Below are 15,896 nucleotides of genomic sequence, written 5' to 3' on the forward strand. Positions count from 1 at the left end.
GCAAAGGCCGGATTAACGCTCGGAGTATTTTTACGGGAAAGTACTTGGGTGGCTCGGAGCAGCGCATTTTGTAAACTCGCGAAGGTGATCCGCCAGAAAAGGATGCCGATAAGCCGTCCAGACTCGGAGCCTAACGCGCCGATGACGCAGCCGCGATTATAAATGCGACGAAAACTTGCTCAGCCTTTGCGCCGTCCACGCGCATACTCGCGTGTCCCGCTCGAACGTTGCACCAAATAGCATGAGAAAAACGTCGTAAGAATTTCAGCGAAAAAGTCTCGACGAGTGACCTTCTTTACGAGAAAATAAGAAAGAGGAAAAGAAACGCTCCTCGCTCCATAATGGATCTCATTACTTTTATAGCCGGCAACATACATCCAGCCGAACGCGAAATTGCCAGGTTTCCGGGAAACCTCCCCTCCGTCTCCGCGCCTCCAGCTCGAGTCTGCTCTTCGTGTCAAAATTTCAAATGGCTCGCCACGCGCTCGGCTCTTACTTCATTCTCCCCGATCCCTTGATTTTCCTTTTTATATCGGCTGCTCCGCCTCTTTCTCCTGTCGGCGTACTCTTCCCGCGTACTCGCGAGCGAACCCGAAGCCTCGAGTTCACTATTGTATATCGCGCGGCCCGACCAATTCCCGTACAGCCGATATATTTATCTCATCCACGAAGATGAAAAAGTGAGTAATCGGCAAAGTAAATTCCGTGGGATTTACTTTCGAGAGTCTCTAATTCAATCTTTTCCCTGAGTTGGAATTTTCGGTATGCCGGAAATGCGTACCGACGAGAATTTTGGCCGATTATCGAATTATATGCGAGCCCTTAAATATTCTACAAATCGCGCGTGTCTTTCGAATCGATGTTTTTATATTGAGGAAAACGTACCCGGCTCTCTGTATCAGGAGAATAAATATTCATGCATGACAATTTCATGTTTTCCGATCTCGATGTATTGAAAAAGGAAAGCTGCTGGTATGCGCCGACGTGCCCGCGTCACGCCGTGTTTCAGAGTAAATGGGACTGAGCTATGAAATCTTAATTAGAACTTTTCACACCGACAAATCCATTATCAAGTAACGAGATCGATAATACAATACATCTACTGGACCGAGCAAAGTTTTAATGAAACTCTACTAATTCTGCACACTCGTTCCGCACGGCTAGAATCGCTAAGGGTGACTTTTCTGCTCCTGTTGTTGTTCTTTTTGTGTCGAGAAACAGGAAAGGGAGAACGACTGGTCCAACGTGTACTCACGCTTTACAAATTAATGAGAATATATATTTTCTTGCTCACACCGCACTTTATTGATATAAAATACTGAATTATTGTGAATTATTCAAAAGCTTTACAGAAAAATTAACAGTTAACGGAAAACATTTTTTATTAATTTTTTTTTAGCCTTCACAACTATCGAAATTCTCCCCCTTTTTTCACGCGAATTATAAATAAAGCGATAGTAGATGATTGACATTACGCCAAATTTTCCGATGAACTTTCGATCATTTTGACGTTCCGTTGATTGTTGACATGAGATAAAATAAGCATTCGAGGACGTGATCTTTTAACTTTACTTGAGTCCCAAAATTCATTCTCCCGGTTATTCTCATTTCTTAAATAAAAAACGACACGTTTCGCAACAGAGACTGTCTCCGAATGGAAGGCAAGCCCTGTGATACAAAAAAACGAGTGAAGTTCACTTCTTTGACTTCACTATTGTAGATGTGCGAGAGGAAAAAATGGACTAAAGTTTCCAATTGCTTTTGGAGCAGTTTTCCTGTCATGCGCACAATAAACCTCGAGTCCACAACGTCGATGAATAAAACGATGTTTGAACTATATTAAGGTCTTAAAATTGATTCTCGTTTCTTATTGTTTCGCCAGTTGCGTAACTCAACTTGGTTGAGCGAGGAGAGGGGGGCAACGCGGATTCTAACGATACCGCCTCTGTTTCATGAAGCAATAAGGTCTTGGGAAATCGAATGACCTCCGATATCGAAAGATGTGGGCGATTGTATAAAATTCACGAAGCATACAAATAAGAACATCGGACAGGTATTGACGAAAAATAACGTAAAGACGTGATGTTGGAAAATGTGAAGGTCGGTCTCGCATGAGCGATCGGTTTGCGTGCGCTTATACGAGTCATTCGTTAGGTCGATATGCACGGAAATAGGTTTAAAGTTCGCCGCTGAGTATGACGATTATTGACAGAATTATCGATATTTGAAAATAACAAGAATTAATTATCCTATCAAATGTTTGGGTAGGCAGGCACTCATGGCCGAATGGTTCAAAGGATGTTCGTGATGCTTGAAAATATGATTGTCTCTATAATTATTAATGGAAAAGTACTAATATGGATGATCATCATAAAATTAATGACGCTGAAGTTTTCAACGTCGGAGTCCAGCAACGAAATGGTCTAAAAGAACTCTCAAATTATTCCAGTAAATCTCCAATTTTGTTCCCGAATTTACAATTCGTAGTTTTTCAACCCACACCAATACAAATGTTTTTTTTCGTTCATTTCGTTGGACTCGAACGCTGCAAACTTCGGCGTCGTTAAAGTTAGACTTCATCCTTGGCCATTGGTTCTGTATTGTAATCAAGTCAATGTATTCATCTATTTCTATCACAATGAAGACACTTATAAAATCAGGAAAAGATGGAGTAGGGAAAAGTGAGGCTGAAAAAGCGGATTGTTTTTCCAAAACTCTCCGCTTTTTCGGGGCAGTTTCGCTTTGCTCTACTCTCCAACGCGGTTTTTTTCACAATAATCCGCTTGACCGCATGACAGAGAAAATGTCGTCGAAGAAAACCCATCCTGCTCTCTTATACTTCACTGACTTTCCTCGCCATTTTGTCAGCCCCGCATTCAAACTCGATTCTCAATAATGAGAACGAACTAGAAGCTTTTGACTTTGTCCTTGACTCTCGCAAGATTATTTTTAGAATCCATCAGTTTGATCGATATCTTCTTGCTCCCCCTCTCACTCTTTGTTTCTTCTTCTTGTTCAGTCAAACGTATCGGGGTGTACACGCGATTTCGAATGTTTATTAGAGAGTACAAGGAAGCAATGGGTGCCTCGTCATCGACGAGAAAGGTATGATGTCAAAAACTTAAAAGTTTTCCACTTCGAAATAGTGCTTTTTATGTGACATTATTTGTGCATGTGTAACATCGAATATTTTCGAGAGGAGAAAATCCTTTTTACTTTTTTATAAAGCGAAGTGAGCATCCGTTCTAAAGTATCTTGTAAAAATGATCAGATCTTTGCCGCTTCAATAGCGCTAAAGGTTGTGCTCGTTCGTTAGGGATAAAAAGCCGAATTTCGTGTGAGCGAGCCCCGCCGCTTAAAATGATATACAGGGCGTACAACGCTCCTGGAAAATCATCCTTGAAAATACCGCTGTGAAAAGTTTTCCTTTCTGAGAAGATCAACGAGCCAACATTATCGCTTACAGTCCAATTGCGGAATGGTCGTTTACATGCACTCTCGAATGTAGATAAGTAGAAGTGAAACGTAAAAGGAAAACCATGGTTGGGCGAAGGAGACTCCGGATATGTATAACTCTGGGAAAAGTAGTTGGCTTAAATTAGAATCGAGGATTGGCAAGGGGAGAGCGTCGCTCGATATAATATACGCTCTTGTACCAGAGAGATTACACTCTAAAAAGTTCTTACGGTTAATAAAGTCACTCCGTACGAATAGCAGCGAAAACGAGGAAATAAAATTCCTTGTCACAGGCCGCATGTCTTTTTGGAATTACACTTGTTTTTTAGTCTAACGTTTTATCGAATACACATTGTACTTATTCGTACAAACGCTCGTTCACTCGAGTTTCCGTCAGTTAAATGTGATCCTTCTGAAGTGAGGGCTTGAAACGAGACGCAAGATCCAGAGAAGAGGATTTTTGCAGTCTGCGAACATCGCTGCTGATGGCAATCCATTTTATTCGCGTTAAACTTGTCCAAATGCAGAGCAAGAAACGTCGAGTCTGCGCGAGTCATATGAAGTGACTCTAACGAGCTATCCGGACCCACTGTCCAACGACTATTGAATTAAATACTTCTGTGTCTAGTTGCCGGCATGCGAATTAGTCATACATGCGCCTAATTCGCCATTGTCTCCGTCACGGTTACAGAATATACACGAAATCAAAAAATTCACTTTCCAATAACCCCCCTCGTACGTACCGCTCGGTTTTAATTGTCCTATAAATCAATTTCAACTCAACAACGATTCGTGCCAGTTCATTTTCTTTTTTATCAAATTGAAACTTGGAAAACATTTTTCATTCTCTGATTTAAATTGTTTAATCCCATTTATTCGCATCAATGAAGAATTTTATAATGAATCATTCTTCCGTTCCAATGACTCTGTGCATCATTCACTCATCCCAATAACGATCAAAGTGTATACAGATGCGTATGCGAATAGTTTATTTAGTGTCACGCCGAGACGCAGAGATTGAAAGCCCGCGGGCATCTGCCTCGAGTACTTTAATAAAACCAAGCATTTCAGTAGGAAATGAATTTTCCGAAAGTGCGGATATTTCAGCTCGCGGGCGTCGTCCTATCTCCTCGCGTCCTCTCGAGTGTGCGCGAAATCAGCGCAGTTTCTCAGACTCGTAAAAACTTTAGTCCGCAATGTCTTTAACGTGACCGACCTCAGCGATTATAACTGAGTCCAAGGAAAGTAGCTCGCACTATGAATTACGATTGAGCAACGGTGTTCATAGTATTGCTTCCAGATCAAATACCGAATAATTGTAGAAAAGTGCGATTATATCGTGAAACGAGCTTGAAAGACCCGATCGATCGAGTTATTTTTTTTCAACTGTAGAGCTTCAATCGATCCAGTATAAAACACATTCGGACCTTCCTTCACGATAGTTGCTTCGGGATTAAAGAAAACGGGGAGCATTGAAACAATCGGATTATGCACAGAAGCATTCGTAGTGGAATCATGACACAGATGTCTGACTGAGAAATGAAAGTATATGCTGGGCTATCGAGAGCGAAGTAGAAAATGGAAGGTCTGGTCAGACAACGCGGGACTGAGAGAGCGTGGCTGTCAACGATACTTCGTTGGCCAACCATCATTCTGTACTTTTGAAACCTGCTGCTTCACGTTGCTCTCTGCATCGAGCACGATCGTTATTCAAGTTGTGAATACGAACGGAAAAAAAGAGAGGAAAAAAAATGAATTGTCAGGGTACGCGGAGGGTTGAAACAAGCTAGCTTTTTTCTTGATCCATTGTTCCCCGAGTACAGCTTTGTTTGGGAACTATAAAATTTCAAATGGCCTCCGCTCTCGAGCATTCACCTATTTCATCACGTTTGATGTACCGTCGACGTCACGGCACAACAAAACCGAACTTCTTCTCGCTTCTGTGAAGTTTTTGTTCCGCTTTATGATCGACAAGAGTTCGGAATAAAGAAAAAAAATGCAATGAAGGTTCAATGCAAATGTGAACACCGCATGCACATTTTTTCCAACCAATTTCTCTTCTTCGTGTATATACAAACGCCTTTTTCCGAATGATATTTTTTATGAGACAACTAAACGAATCGATCGTGGATGAAATATAATAATGGAGTAATTTTTAATGGTTGAAAAAATGCAGAAACGCGGATAAAGAAAAATGAAAAAGCGCGACTTTAATGGAGCAACTATAAAATAAGATTGACGACGTTGTCAAGATGCTGGTTTCGAAACTCCCCGTTTTTTAACCTCGCTTTAAACAACTCCGTTAAATTTAATACGCAGTTTCGTATACGATGCCTCTTTTGTCTTTTCGATTTTTGCGTACTCGACGTATCCTTCTTCCGACCCTCCCTTCAATTTCGCTGGTGCGCCTCGCGTAAAACAAACAAGCACGAGCTAACAACATCGCGTTACACGCACGCTTGTGAAAAATCGTCGGTGCAGAACGAACGAGGAGCTCGTTGTGAGCTCCATCTATAGATATGTAATATTCGTAGTGGCGATGATAACTCATGAATTTTCTCCTTTTTATTAGTTATTTTTAGTTGGAATGATATTTAACAACGATTAACAACGATAGTATTAAAAAATTTAGTTGGAATAATTAATTCCAATTTAAAGTGCTCGAAAGAAGAATCCTAAATAAAAGTCCATCAAAATGGGGAACGGAGATGAAGAAAGCAATGGAAGAAGTATGAGAGGGGGGCAAATATGGCAAAGGATAATAGAAGGTGGTACAGCAGGGGTGGAAAAGTTAAGACGGAACAAGAACTGCAGTTGAACTGAACAAGGATGGAGGAATCGAGATATCGCAGTGAATATAAAAACAAGAAGGATAAAAATAGGAATGGAAAAATATTGGGAGATGAGGGACACACGAATGGAAACAAAAGAAACATGGGCGAGGATGAGACGTGGGAATATAGGTAGGGAAAGATCCAAAGGGTAGAGGAAAAGCAAATGTAGAAAATATGAGAGGGAAGAGGAAACTTTAGCACACATTTTCGAGTGCAGTGAAATAAAAGCGGGTATGAGGAAGGCAGAGGTGGAAGGACTAGAAAGGTGGCTGGAGAAAACAGTAAGATTGATTGATTCATATTTTATTTTGCCCTGGAAGCAAAATCCTTGGGCCACAAGTTCAAGAATCTTAAATTTACCAATGGGAATATAAGAATAAATTGAGTATAAATATATCAATAATAGAAATAAGAAAAATCATAAATAAGAATGATTTTCAAGCATAGTAGCATAACAAGTTATCTTAGAGCAGCGACGATATATCGATTATTTAAAATAATAGTACATAGAAGCAAACGATGTTGGAGAAGGAGTGGAAGAGAAAATGAATAGAGCTCTAAAAGCAAAAATGAATAAAGTGTTGTGTGAGACTTTGAGCCCCCTAAAATCACGGACTCAAAGGGGCCGTCGTGCCCCCCCTTCCCCTATGTGAGAGGATATAAATGACGAGGAAAAATGTAAGTGAAAAGTAGTAAGTAAGCGGAGACTTTTGTAAATGTAATGCCAATTAGTCTCACCACGGACAGGCATTAATTGCGACACGATTAACATGCGGCGTTGAAACGAGAGCGGTACCGACGAGACAGTTTTTCGGATTGAACCGCGGTGCCCCGAGGATTTTCGAATATCATGGAATAACTCGGAGCAACGTAATGTTGAGATAAACCAGTGAGCCAGCTCGCGCTCTTATGCATAAGAAGCTTCAATGCAAACGACGGTTTTCTATACAGACGCGTGCGATGGAATAGCTCATCATCCGAGTAGCAGCAAGAGATATTTCTATCCATCTGATTCGGCCTTATTCCATAGTCCGCCCGCGCGCGGCTCTCGATCGGCTAAAATCCTTATTCCCGAACATGGCTCGCATGCAAACGCGCCTTCTTCCAGTTCAGTGTCGCGTATATGCGAATATCTGTATGCGCATACCGAAGAACCCGCTCGCGGAGATTCCCATATTTCAGAAAGCGTTGCGTTAAATCCTCGGTCCCGCCCCCGGTGCGCGACGCGAGCCTCGAGTGTACGACTCACGTGGCAAACCTCCACCGCAAAGGAGAATTGAAACTCCTCCGTGCTTCAACGCCTCGCATACGCGGGTTTGAACTTTCCCTCCTCCTCCGCCCGACTCTCATCGAAACTTGACTCCGCCGTCGAATATGATTTATGTATCCCTCGCGCGCGCTCGAAATCGAGGATTCAGCCATCTATTACAACGCACACTCGCCCAGCCGACCCGATGTACGCGAGAGCTAGGATCGAGTCGCGTTAAACCTAGCAGAGACTGCTCGTCATTTCCGAGCTCGAAGGAGTACACGTCGTCGCGCGAATGGCTCAGCGATTCGATCTGCGATCGAATACTTTCAATCAACTTTGTCATATACGATTGAATTATTTAATGATGGAATAGCTCGCCTTCGCAATAACGCTCCGAACTAATTGCCAGTTGCGTGCGAACAAGTTCCTTCGAGTCAAGCCTCGTCCGTTGCGTTCGTACAATTCTGAAAGGCCTTCTTCACAGAGGCTCCCGCAAATCTACGATCTTCGATTCTTTTATTTTTTTCTCATCTCGCGTAATTGATTCTCGTCTCAAAACACCCGTTGAACTGTGCCAAACGGCGGATATTGAGCGGAAAAACACATGCGCCTAATCGGATGCGGAATATCGCAGCGTTGCAGTTGGCTTGCGGGATAAAATGGCTCGGAAGAGGGAACCATGCAGGTATATATTGCGGAGCCAAGTCGGACCACAGGATCGAAACGATATAGGAATCGACGTTATATCCCATCCGCTGGTAAAGTGTATTTGTTGCGGAGCACTTGCTTTCAAACTTTATTTACCTGATTATCGGAATAGCTTTAGCGTGAAAGAAGGCAAGAGGGAAGAGATATCGGTCGGGCGTATGCACCGCAAAGGCTCGTTTCCAAAAGAATTGATGGGCGGCTAGCCAAAACATCCATAGCCAAATGGTCGAACGTTTAACGCCGCGTAATGTTCAACGATTTACTATGTACATATTTCGCGTACGGCTGCCCCTCGCAGGATAACTAGCGCGATCTATGTACTTCACCGTTTATAGCATATTATATATACATGCGTGTATATATATTTATTTCTAAGGATCCGTTGATCCGGCTCACAGCGAGATGCAACAGTTTGAGGGACTCGATCGAGTTACGAGATTAAACTAGAGGCAAATTTCGTTTCGTAAAATATTTCAGGATCATTCGTAAAAGCTGTCTCATTATCTAGCCTATCCGCTTGCTTCTTTCTCCGTTCGCGTTCTCTGCTCGAGCCAACAAGTAACAAATATTATAGATTATTCCTCTGGTGGCAATTAAACGCTTTTACAACGGTACCAGAAGAGCGATTACCGGTTCAGGAGCGATTGTGTCGGCTTCACATCCGTAGGGACTGTTGCACGGAGAAAACGGATTCGTTTTGTATAGTAAGGAATATATGATTTTTCAAGAATTTTCAAAGTATTTAGCCATCGATTACAAACAGCCTAGTATTTTTTGAATTTTGCTATTATTCCTCCCTTGAATTCTAAACAGCTTTTATGTGCATTGCAAAAAGTGATGCACGTGGGAATTTCGTTTTGTTTTCGAGTGCTATTCGTCATGTCCGAGCAACACGTGCTGATGAGTGGAAATGTACTGTTAATTACAAATTGCACTTTTTTTTTTCAAGGTTGCTCGAGCATACTTAACGATATAAACATTTGTTACTGTGCTTATAGAGAAAAACAGTCTTGAATCTTTTGAATAAAATCGTGGGTATTGGTCTTTGCCAGAGTGGATAAAACAATTCTTATTACTGCGCCCCGAATTAATGCTGCAACCCAGCACCTCGTTTTTTCCGTGTAACTTGAAATGATTTTGAGGAAACGAAAGTCAAAAAATCGAATCGATTATTTGTGCGTCGAAGGAAGGAAGGAAGGAAGGATGATCTTTGATATGAACGCGATAAGATGAATAAAACCCGTCCTGGATACTCGGACACTGCATTTCATATTTAACCCTCTCGTTTACTGCAATATATATTTGCTGTTTGCGCATCGATCCTCGTGTCCTCGTGTACATACGATCCTGGTATAAAACGTGCGACTACATAGTTTATGTCACGTTGAACCAGCTCCTCCGTTGGCCGCGCAAAGTTCTCCTCTCACACGTTCATAAATAATATATGTATTTGTAGGATATAATGGAAGAAAGACAGATTGCTGTGTGAGCCAATGACATTTTCGTTATATCTTTGTCATAAATTTAGCGAGCGGTTCACCCGGTATTAACCCCGTGCTCGTGTACATGCAGCACTAATATTTCCTGCAACATTTCGGTATTTTTATATCTGTGACACGTGGGGTAATATTATTTTGCCGGTATGAAATGAGCGGGTGGGGTGCTGCCGCCGCGCTCGATAATAATCCTGCTCATTTGGGATGGACCGCGTCCTTTATAATTGCAATATTGTCATCGGGATTACTGTCGAAGAAATATCGAAAGAGACTGCGACGGAGAGGCGAAAATTTAGAATGCTCGATGCGTAAAAATGAACTTCGAATGTTGCGTGACCGAGGGCAGACCGATGCGCATATTTATTAGATTTTCTCACATTAATGGACTTATGAGGAAACTCGATTCCTCGACAGGAATCGTATTCCATCGGACTTTCAATAGCCATGAATTATTGAAGTAATGAAGAATTCAGGATTCGACATTATTCTCTTCTATGGTCATTATTATTGTTGATGTAGCCGTAACAATTTTATATGCACGAATCACGATATTCGAGCCGATGGTTGCAGCTCAATTATAGCGTAGCTTCATTAATAACGCATTGTCTCATCGGTCCGTTCATTCGATAAAAACGAATTTCAGCGATGCGGATTCGAGATAAAATCTCATATCGTTTCAATGTTCGTAAATGATACTACAAATTGGCATTCCGTTTGCTGTTCCGTGTATCGTAAATTTTGTTAAAAATACGGCAATTCGGTTATTAAAATTTTACCAGTTTTCGAATAAAATATTCCTCGGGAGTTTTTTCCGTTGAGTTTCCTTTCGCCCATCGTCGCTGAAAATAATTGAATAGAATAAAAAAATTTGTTTTTTTTTTTATGAACCTGGACACTTTTCACTCGCGTTTCTTGTCGCGACAAACTTCAGTTAGCCAATATCCTCCGAGCGCCTTAAATTCGATCGATCGTTACAGAGCATTGAAGCAAGAGAAGTAAATATACGAGTGTCAAAAGAATTTTTAATTCCCCGGTACAATGGACAAAATGGTTATTTCTATTTCCAGAAATAAATAAATTTTCTCAACACTATGAATAATCCATCGAAATATGATGAGCTGTGAAAAAATGTATAAAACAACATTCGAACCGTTCGACAGTAAATAATGGAAACGTTTCATTTGATTTTTTTTTCAGAGTCACGACAGCTGGCAAGGCCACGACAGCGATCAGGTGAGCTTGCAAGAGTGATCAGTTAAGCAGATACTCCACTTTTTAACATAACATCATCCAAATTCAACTCGCAACATTGAAAACTGTTTCCTTTGTACCGAACGCAAAGTAAGATTTTTCTTTATGTTGAATTTCGGATTTCGAATGAATCTGACGAACTGTCTAACGTACGATATTATAACGAAAGTGAATCAACATGAACGACAAAGCAAGAAAAATCTTATTTTGTCATCGAGTACAATACCAAAGCACACCGCCTCCGGAGTTACTGTCGCACTGGAAATAAGTATGCATGGGGGTATGGGTTGGTGCTTGAGCATCATTTTTCAATGGTATTCCTTAACACAAACGACTTGAACCTGAATCCAAGCACAACACCGGCAAGAGCTCCATTTCCCGTTGAATTTTACACTCGACCTTTTGTTCAATCTCGATTTTTCTAATATGAGTGCATGCATAAAACATAGAGAAAAAAATATCGAAAGAAATTGATTATTTCAATGAAAAAATTATCGCTGGGAACGATTCTATTTGCCACAACGATTTTCCCTTCTACAATGATTTGCCTGGTTTCCATCGTTTTTTATAACGTTTTCTCGCCCTACTTGCTGTTCTTTTTTAGAATTTACTCGAAAAACGTCACTCCAATTGTCACATGTATTATCCAAGCTCGTAATAAAATATTATGCGGGAATAAATGAAATATACTCGTCGGAATTTTCGTGGGGAAACTGAACGAGCACAAAAGTCATGATTACAAATTTTACGTTAAAGACCCGATAAAACAGTCCCATTGGGTTGAATGAATATTCTGTCAAACGAGTTTTTAGAAAGAGAAATAAAGAAGAGAATAAATTGACTGACGTACCAAAATAATACTTTTGAGATCCAATCGTAAACAATACTAATTTTAAAAATTTCTTCCCAAAGAATAATCTTATCGAGAATGCATGGGATAGAAAATGCTGGCTTCACGTTTTTGGTTTCTGGTCTGGTTTTATGTGTGGAAATATGGGATTTGGCATGAGACATTAGAATCCTCGACGCATGCGTACCAATTCGAATATTTAGAACCTTCGCATTTTCATTCAACGATGGTAACTGTACTTTTTAGCAGAGACTCGGCACTATCATTGTGATTTTTATCGAAATGCTTTCAAGAAGGAATAGCATTGTGGGAAGAGACGAGGCTGCGAGCCAAGTAAGCGTCTGTAATGATAATGGTTCGTTAAAGCTTCGTTAAGGACATTTCAAAACGCAACGATGCATCCGGAATTTCTATATTTCCGATAATAGGAACGCTTTCATTAGAATTTAACGAGTAAAGTCAAAATCGATAGGGTTCTCGAGCTGGATTCGGTGGAAAAAAAATTACGATCCCCGCTTATGTTGACAATCACGGACACGATAACAGACGGTGGAATCGAGGCTTCGCCGCTTCGTCATTATCATATAGCTGAACGAGTACGAATTATTTTTTCTCGATGTTTCGTTCAATTAAGAATGGAAATCGTCACTGCGGCTGGCGTCCAACGTAGCGAACTCGGTGGAATGTCTCTGGAAAGTGGAAGTAATTTGAAAACCACGCTGAGAATCATTGGGACTAGAATCCGAGAATCATTCATAAGTGAATAGCTCAAATCTATAGGATCGCATATAATAAATTCAAAATTTTTTACTTTCAATTTCAATTTCAAACGAATTACAACATTTTTTTAAATGACTTCGTTCTTCGAAGGTCACTTTTATTGTTATTTTCTTTTTCTTCTTCACTTTCAGTAATTTTTTAAGCAGCAGTTGTTCTTTTTATCATTGCTTTTTGCAATGTGAACATATCACATTTTGAATACGTCTTTCTTTCATGTTCCGTTCCCACATACCTTTGATCTCTTTCGATGTAAAACCGTCATACGAGTTCATCAAGATTTAATAAGAATTTTTTTCCACCGCTTTGTCACCATGTTTGGTTCAACCACTCGTCGAACTTGTTGAAACGAACTCTTCCATCGTACTCTTTCCCCCATTTGTTGTGACAACGAATTATCGTAATATCATTGAGGAGGTTGAATCACGAAATCAAAATAATCAGCATGTGATAAAATTTGGTGATAACATTCTTTGGCATCGAGTATACAAATACAATTTCTTTCAACACTTTTTACCACATGGTTAATCGAAAGCATGGAGCGTTAAATCGAAGTTCTTATGCACGAGATATATGTAAACTCTATGCTTATACACGTGAACTTTAGTGTTCAATTACTCGAGAGCTATGTGGTAGAAAAATCTAAAAAAATGTATATTGTCATATATATTTTTATTTATTAAAGGATACATTTATCAAATTTTATGAAATTCTTACAATTTTGAAATTTTTCATGTTTTTACCATGGTTTAGCGTGGCAACATTGTATCGTCGCGATCCAACCTCCTTAAGAGTAAACATCGTTTTCCACTCAATTTTCGATGTGATCGCCGATCGGCTGGTGTTAAGCCGAGACAGTGGAATCGTGCATGTTTCAGGATAAATTGAAAGACGGCGCTCTAATGCCAACCCAATCACAGGGGCCTTAAAAACGAATAAAATCTTTCGGCATTGTTTGTACCAATTGACGATTTGTAAACGTTTGATGATAAACGACGGCAACACTTTGCTCGCCTCTTCGTAGCCAAGTGCGCGAAACGATAAACTGAATAATGCCCAATTACGAGTTACGCAGTTGAATCTCTAGAACTTGCCGGAGGCAGGACCGTGAGAAGCGGCTTTACGATAGAAACAATTGAATAGGCTCGGACCGTTGTTTCAACTAATCCGCCCGCTCAAGCGGCTGATTTTGTTACCTCTATACAACGCAACACCGGATTCGTCTTTTGTCCACGTACTAATCTGTCATCCAACATCTTTTACCACCGACAATTATACGATTGTGTTTGAAATTCGAGACTCTCATTCATCGGTTTATCGTCGGGGACCATTCAAACGAAACAACGCGAAGTATATTTAAAATATTATAAAATATGAGTAATCTTGAAATAATTCGACTCCAATGGCCTTGAAAATTTCAATCTTTCGGGTTTATAATTTACTCATTTGTCAAAATGATATAGAGGAGACTAAGACAAAACGGGGTACTTCAAAAATTGTCGAAATCACTTTTTTTCATTCTTGCGACTTGCAAGAAAGTCTTCTATGCAAGAAGACTTTGACATCGTACATATGTAGAAAAAACGACTGACGTTTGGTCTCCATGGAGATAACAGAACAAGAAAGATAGAATGAAATCGAGAGAAAAGCGGAAGTGACGTAAAATCGAATGCATAAAAAGGAATAGAACTTTTTTCGTTAAATAAACAACATTAATAATTGTTCTTCGAGCTCTTATTTTAATTATTCCAAAATTATCATTAAAAATAATGTCTCGTCAAAAAGTGACAAAAGATTCACCGGAACAACTCAGAAAAATAACTAAGCTTCTACACACATCTGTATACCGAGACGAAAATATTTCTTTTTGCATCATTACTTCTGTTCCTTGCTCCTTTGGATTCCATTGGAGTTCTTTGTCCATTAATACAGGGGGGAAGATTCTCTGGTATTTCGTGAGCCATTTCTGGCTCCCTGCCACTGTTTCATCATCAATACTGAAACGCACAATAGCCTCTGAGACTTTTTAAATAAAAGTAACCGTTGGTCCGCGAAGAGAAAGATGTACGCGCGAGGATAGACCCGTGCAAGTACGCGGTGCGTCCCCGTCGTCTCGATGAGTAGCTTGGAAAAAAATGAGAAAAAAGGCGGGAGTTTTGTCACCGACGACGTTCGACTTCCAGCAAGAATTGAAGGGCTTTCACGCGCACCTCCCTCCCCCTCGTCATCCATTCATCCGCACCCTTCTTTTATCTTTAACCCCCCCCCCCTTCAGTTTTATATTCAACGACTCGGAATGCAGCCGCGACATTCTCATACTGAAGAGCGGCTCAACAGTTTCTCCAGCGTGTAACCACACAACCTTTTTTTTCTATTAAGGTAACTCCTGTACTGCATGCTAGTCAAATGAGTGCTAAATTTTTAAAACGCTTTTAGGCCAAGTTCAACGTACCGATTAAACTTATTGTTAGTAAATATGTACTCAAGCATATTTTATTAACGTGAAAAAATATTAAAAATGATAGTTTTGCAAAACTATCAACTGATAGATGCTAATTTCCATGATGACACATTTTCACAGGTATTTTTCAAAGAATCATCTGCATTTTTTAACCGATTTTATTGCACCAAGTCTCATTTTGTTTCTCAACTGATCCTCTACGAATTCACCACGTAGATTTTCCTTTAAACTCATTCCTTCAGAAATAATGAATGAAAAAATTTTTTCACTTAATAAACAATTAGCTGCAACGGTGAAACGATCAAGTTAAAAAAAAAAACAACTATATGGTGGATTCATAGAGGACCAGTTGACGAACAAAATGAGACTTGTTGCAATAAAATCGATGAAAAAACGCAGATAATTCTTTGAAAAATCTCAGTGAAAATGTGTCAGCGTGGAAATTTGCATTTATCAGTTGATGGTTTTGCAAAACTAGCGTTTTGAATATTTTTACATCTTAATAAGATATGCTGTAATACAAATCCACTAACAATACATTTAATCGGTACGTTAGACTTGCTCTAAAAGCGTTTTGAAAGTTTAGCACTCATTTGACTAGCATACAGTACAGGAGTTACCTTAAATCTTTATATTCCATATCGACGAATATGACGCGTTTCTCCTACAAATTACGCGTAGCCCACTACAATGAAATATTCTTTTGGGTCATTATTAACCCTCTCGGACCGTATGTTGCTTCCACGCAACACGCGCTTCCAGGCCCAATAAAACTGCATCGGTCAGTAAGGTCAGAGTTCTAACTGCCTAT

The 15,896-nt window shown here is 40.1% G+C and overlaps 1 protein-coding gene across 27 annotated transcripts in view; it reads left to right on the top strand.

Annotated features, from left to right (window-relative positions):
- The window catches only part of dlg1 (discs large 1), a 284,731-nt gene that overhangs the window by 179,279 nt on the left and 89,556 nt on the right, over positions 1-15,896 (top strand). For all 27 annotated transcript variants that reach the window (XM_043416416.1, XM_043416419.1, XM_043416413.1 and 24 more), the window contains one exon: positions 10,944-10,979. In XM_043416416.1, coding sequence (XP_043272351.1) covers positions 10,944-10,979 — 36 coding nt within the window. The remainder of the gene's footprint in view (positions 1-10,943; positions 10,980-15,896) is intronic.

The sequence above is a fragment of the Venturia canescens genome, chromosome 4 (genome assembly GCF_019457755.1).
Source record: "Venturia canescens isolate UGA chromosome 4, ASM1945775v1, whole genome shotgun sequence".
Lineage (NCBI taxonomy): Eukaryota > Metazoa > Arthropoda > Insecta > Hymenoptera > Ichneumonidae > Venturia > Venturia canescens.